The following is a 5,102-nucleotide window of genomic DNA, read 5'->3' on the forward strand; positions in this document are numbered from 1 at the left end:
GGGCGGGGGGAGGACCGGCCTCGCCGCCGCCGCCGCCGAGCCCGGCAAAAGGGGGGGGAGGACTGGCCTCGCTGCCGCCTCCTCGGGGAGATTGAGCAGGGGGGGATGGAGGAGACGGAGCTCTTGTGCTTATCTAATTCCCTCTTGAAGCTGTCCATGCTTGTAGCCGCCACCTTTATAAAGTTTATATCTCCAGTACCTGGCATTACGTCTTACGGCACTCATGGCTGGGCCCAACAAAGTGACGTTTATGTCAGATCTGGCCCTTGAACAAGTGAGTTTGACTCCTCTGGTTTAAGCAGCCTGAAACCTGCCTACAATAGCAACGGTTGTGAATTTGGAGTGAGCCTAGGAAGAGATCAGGAGGCGGCGGAGACTTACGGGATGGCTGGTGGCGGTCGGTGTTTCTGAGCAGCTCCGGCGAGGGGCGCAAGTGATGACCGAAGGGCGCATCTATGAGAGAGGAGACATGAGCAGGAGACTGAGGTGGCGGTCAACTAGGGCTGCCAACATCCAGGTGGGGCCTGGACATCCCCCAGAATTAAAACTGATCTTCCAGCAAGAGCGATCAGCTTTATACTCTGCTGAGGTCCCTCCCCTTCCCAAATCGTGCCCTCCCCAGGCTCCACCCCACCCCAAATCCCCAGGAATTTCTCAAAGCAGAGCTGGCAACTTGAGGGCCAGGAGAATATATCGAGTTAAGCGAAGACCGACCTGCTGTAACTGGGACACTGTAAGGGTGGGATCCAGATGGGGCTTCCTCAAGGGGCATCTATGCGGGCAGGATGGGTGAAGCACTCGAGCGTCAATGCAGGGCTTTGGTCTGGAGGTGGTGGTGACGCAAGGCACAGCAGCTGGGTCTTCCGGGATCTGGCCAGCAGGGGGTGCTGTCCGCTCACGCAAGCTGTAGGGTGAAGGAGAAATTAAAAGGTGAAGGTTTCCCTTGCTCGAAAGCCAGTCGAGTCCGACTCTAGGGTTGCGGTGCTCATCTCCGTTTCAAAGCCGAAGAGCCAGCGCTGTCCGAAGACGTTTCCGTGGTCATGTGGCCGGCATGACTAAACACCAAGGGGCACGGAACGCTGTTACCTTCCCACTGAAGTGCTACTTGCAGTTTCTTGCTTTCGAACTGCTAGGTTGAAAGCCATCATCTATTTGCAAATAGATTCAGGTGGGCAAGCCGTGTGGCACGTTTAAGAGCCACCAAGTTTTATTCAAGGTATAAACATCCTTGTGCAATATAATGATGCCCTGCAGAGTGCAGCATTTATCACAATGCAAAATCGTGTTTCGGCATGGAGCCATGGCCAATTTGCCAGCTGGGATTTGATTTTGTAGAAGCTCTCCAGTTTGTATCAGGTGGCCATCTGGGAACACGTCGAGCAGTTAAAAAAAAAGAAGCAACGAGTGTTTATGACCATGTGCAGAGAGCCTTTTCTCGTTGACGGACAGGCCCCACCGAGCCCCTGCCATCCTGAAGCTTTTGAGATCCGAGAAGACTTGATGGCCAATTCTTCTTCAGCAGCGAAGCCAGTTTGGTGTAGTGGTTAAGTGCGCGGACTCTAATCTGGGAGAACCGGGTTTGATTCCCCACTCCTCCACTTGCACCTGCTGATGTGACCTTGGGTCAGTCACAAGCTCTGGCACAGCTGTAACCTGAAAGAGCAGTTTGTGTAAGAGCTCTCTCAGCCCCACCCACCTCACAGGGTGTCTGTTGTGGGGAGGGGAAGGGAAATGAGTTTGTGAGCCTCTCTGAGACTCCAAGTGAAGAGCGGGGTATAAATCCAATCTCCTCCTCCTCTTCTTCTTCTTCCTCCTCCATGTGGAACACCGGCCAACACGCTTGATCTCTATAACATTCTGGGCCGCTCAGTCTCCAAATTGGCAGGGAAGCCTCCTTGGAACTTCCCATTGGAAGTGACCAACCAGTTATGTCAAGAAGACCACTGTGTGATCTTGGACCAATACTCTCTCTCATCACAGCCCAGATAAAAAGATAAAAACATGCCAACCCCCAGGTATTTGCTGGAGCTCTCCCAGAATCACAACTGTTTTCCAGGCGATGGAGATCAGTTCCCTGGGAGGAAACGGGTGCTTTGGAAGGTGGGCTCTATGCCATTGGACCCTGCTGAAGCCCCTCCCCTTCCTAAGCCCCACCCTCCCAAGACTCCACCCCCAAATCTCCAGGCATTCCCAAAAGCAAAACGGGCAACCCGACTTGTTATTCTAGCCATGAGACAGGACAGGAGGGTTGTCAGCCTCCAAGTGGGGCCATGAGATCAATTACCCTGGAGACAACGGCTGCTTTGGAGGGCAGACTCTGTGGCATTATATCCCACTGAGATCCCTCCCCTCCCCAAACCCTTCTCTTCCTACGCTCCACCCTCAGATCTCTTTGAATTCCCCAACCTGGAGTTGACAACCCTATAGGATAGGCTGTTGTCACCAGCCTGGGGAATTCCTAGACATTTGGGGGCAGTGCTTGGGGAGAGCTTAGCAGAGATGCGATGCCACAGAGTCCACCCCTGAAGCTGCCGTTTCCTCCAGGGGGACTAACTTCTGTAGTCTGGAGATCAGTTGTCATTCTGGGAGGATTCCAGGCCCCGTCCAGAGACAGGCCCCATCCGGAGACTGAGTGAGGGGCCACAATCAGAGGGCAAGATGAATTATGGGTGTAAGAGTGCATTATGGGTGTAAGTCTTTAAAAAATAAGGTTCAGGGGAGACCTCATGCCCCAGAAACTCTGTATCCCACTTGGCAGGGGGCAGATTCAAGACAAACCTTTAATCAGCATGGATGTTACCCTTAACGCACCCCAACGTACCCCTTCAGAGTTTTCTTTGGCAGGTACAGCCTACGTACCAGGTCTCTTCACAGAAAATAGCAGTCAGTGAATTGAAATACCGTATATAATTCCGAACAAAGTCTGAGTCCAGTGGCACCTTTAAGACCAACAACGTTTTATTCAAGGTATTAAGCTTTCGTGTGCATGCCCACTTCCTCAGATACAGTGAAACAGAATCTCCTGAGCCACTACATATAGGAAGAGAGATGTAATGGTTGAGGACGTCTTGTTTCACTGTACCTGAAGAAGTGTGCTTGCACACGAAAGCCAGGGCTATTTTTGGGCAGGAACGCACAGGAACGGAGTTCTGGCTGGCTCCTGAGTTGGTCACACCCAGCAGGAGCTCATTAGCATAACATACCACACCCAACAGCAGAAACACATTAGGATTGGCTACATAAGGGATGTGTGGCCTAACATGCAAAGGGTTCCTGCTACAAAAAAGCCCTGGGTTTTGACAACAAACAAGGTAAACAGAATAAGAAGCAAAAGGTAGGTGTGGCTGGATGACCACACTTCTGGTAACATGGGGTGTGTGGCCTAATATGCTAATGTGCTGTGCTGTCAAGGGTGTGGCCTAATATGCTAATGAGTGTCTGCTGTTGGGTGTGGCCTATTATGCTAATGCGTTCCTGCTGGGCTTTTTCTACAAAAAGAGCCCTGATTGTCGTCGAAAGCTTAATACCCAGAATTAAACCTGGTGGGTCTTACAGGTGTCACCGTACTCGAACTTTGTTCTGCGGCTTCAGACCAACACGGCTGCCCCCCACCTGAATTTATACAATCCAGTCCTTCTCTCTATAGATAGAAAACTGAATTGGAGGGATTCGTGAGTTGCCGGAGGCTATTCCATGCCTTTTGCTATCAGAACAGAAACTGTTTTGACAAGACAGATTGACTTCCAAGTTCTCACAGTGGATCTGCAGCTGCAATGTGTCTCCTCAGGGTTGCCAGCTCCAGGATGGGAAATTCCTGGACATTTGGGGCTGGAGCCTGAGGAGGGCGGAGTCTGGGGAAGGGCGGGAGGTCAGGGTGTGTGTGATAGCATAGTCTTTCTCCAGGGGAACTGATCTCTGTGATCCTGGGTGATCTCCAGCCCCCCCCCATTTGGTACCTGGGCTTTCTTTTGATACCCCTACTACAAGTACCTTCTTCCTCGGCCTCGGAGAGCATGAGAACAAAATGATTACTCGGCCATTAAAGACTGTTAACAAAGTTGCCAACCTCCTGGTGGGAATAGCAACAAACACGCGGGAAACACGGCAGAGGCCCCCGGTCACACGGGGAAAATTGGCGCGGCCAAAGTGCGGCTTTTTAGAGCCGCACCAAAAGAGACGCACGGCGGCGGGATCAGACAGATCCCCTGAGCCGCCGCGCAGTTGCTCCCCGGCAGGATCAGATGCCGGGGGGAAGCCACAAATCAGTGAGCGAGGCGAGCCCGCTGCGCATGTGTGCGCCTGCACAGTTTGTCCAGGGGCCTCACATGCTGCTGGAGACAGGCGCACCAGCGATCACACGGCCACCTCTGCTGCGGATTTTCGGGTAAGTAGTAGTGTTTTGTGGGTGGGGGGGTTAATCCACATCTTCGGCCGGAAGAGACGGATCGGGGATGGGTGCGCGCCGCTTCCCAGATGTAGCAGTGTGATCGTGCCCACTTGACGCACCCCCGATCCATCCCTCTCGCGGATCAAAGCCTCCCGTGTGACCGGGGCCTATATGTAGCAATTGGAAGTACTATCCAAATAGATAATCTAATGACTCCCTCCCCAGTGAGGCAAAATCAAACCATATCCATTGGGGGAGATTAACAGTTGTTTGATTTGTTTTTGTTGTTGTTTAAAGGTCTCTGAATCCAAAGGTATTTTGAAATTTAGTTTAGGCTCAGCCAGGGAAGCCTGGGGGAGGATAAAGCAGAAGTCCTCAACTACTTAAAAAGTTCTTTGGAAGATTAAACACCAGCTGTTCAGGATGGCCAATGATGGATAGGGCAAAAGCTTGGGTATCACTTTACAGAGAGTGCGTGTTTCGAGAGATTCTTCTTCAGTAAAAATAATTTTTACATTTGCTCAACCTCCTGGTGGGGCCTGGAGATCTCTCAAAATTACAACTGATCCCCAGGTGACAGAGATCAGTTCCTGGGACAAAAATGACTGGTTTGCAGGGTGGACTCTATGGCATTATACCCGAGGTCCCTACCAGTGTTCCCTCTAAGCTGAGTTAGAGCGAGCTAGCCCACAGTTTTTTAGCCTTCGGCTCACAC

The 5,102-nt window shown here is 51.8% G+C and overlaps 1 protein-coding gene across 1 annotated transcript in view; it reads right to left on the reverse strand.

The window, feature by feature from the left end:
• Positions 1 to 5,102, reverse strand: part of LOC107123987 — a 33,474-nt gene that overhangs the window by 6,088 nt on the left and 22,284 nt on the right. Inside the window, exons 3-4 of the mRNA XM_015427358.1 lie at positions 715 to 904; positions 382 to 453 (exon numbers count right to left, since the gene is read on the reverse strand). Of these exons, the coding sequence (XP_015282844.1) occupies positions 382 to 453; positions 715 to 904 (262 nt within the window). The remainder of the gene's footprint in view (positions 1 to 381; positions 454 to 714; positions 905 to 5,102) is intronic.

This window comes from Gekko japonicus, unplaced genomic scaffold (genome assembly GCF_001447785.1).
Source record: "Gekko japonicus isolate JY-2015 unplaced genomic scaffold, Gekko_japonicus_V1.1 scaffold1919, whole genome shotgun sequence".
In the NCBI taxonomy this organism is placed as follows: Eukaryota; Metazoa; Chordata; class Lepidosauria; order Squamata; family Gekkonidae; genus Gekko; species Gekko japonicus.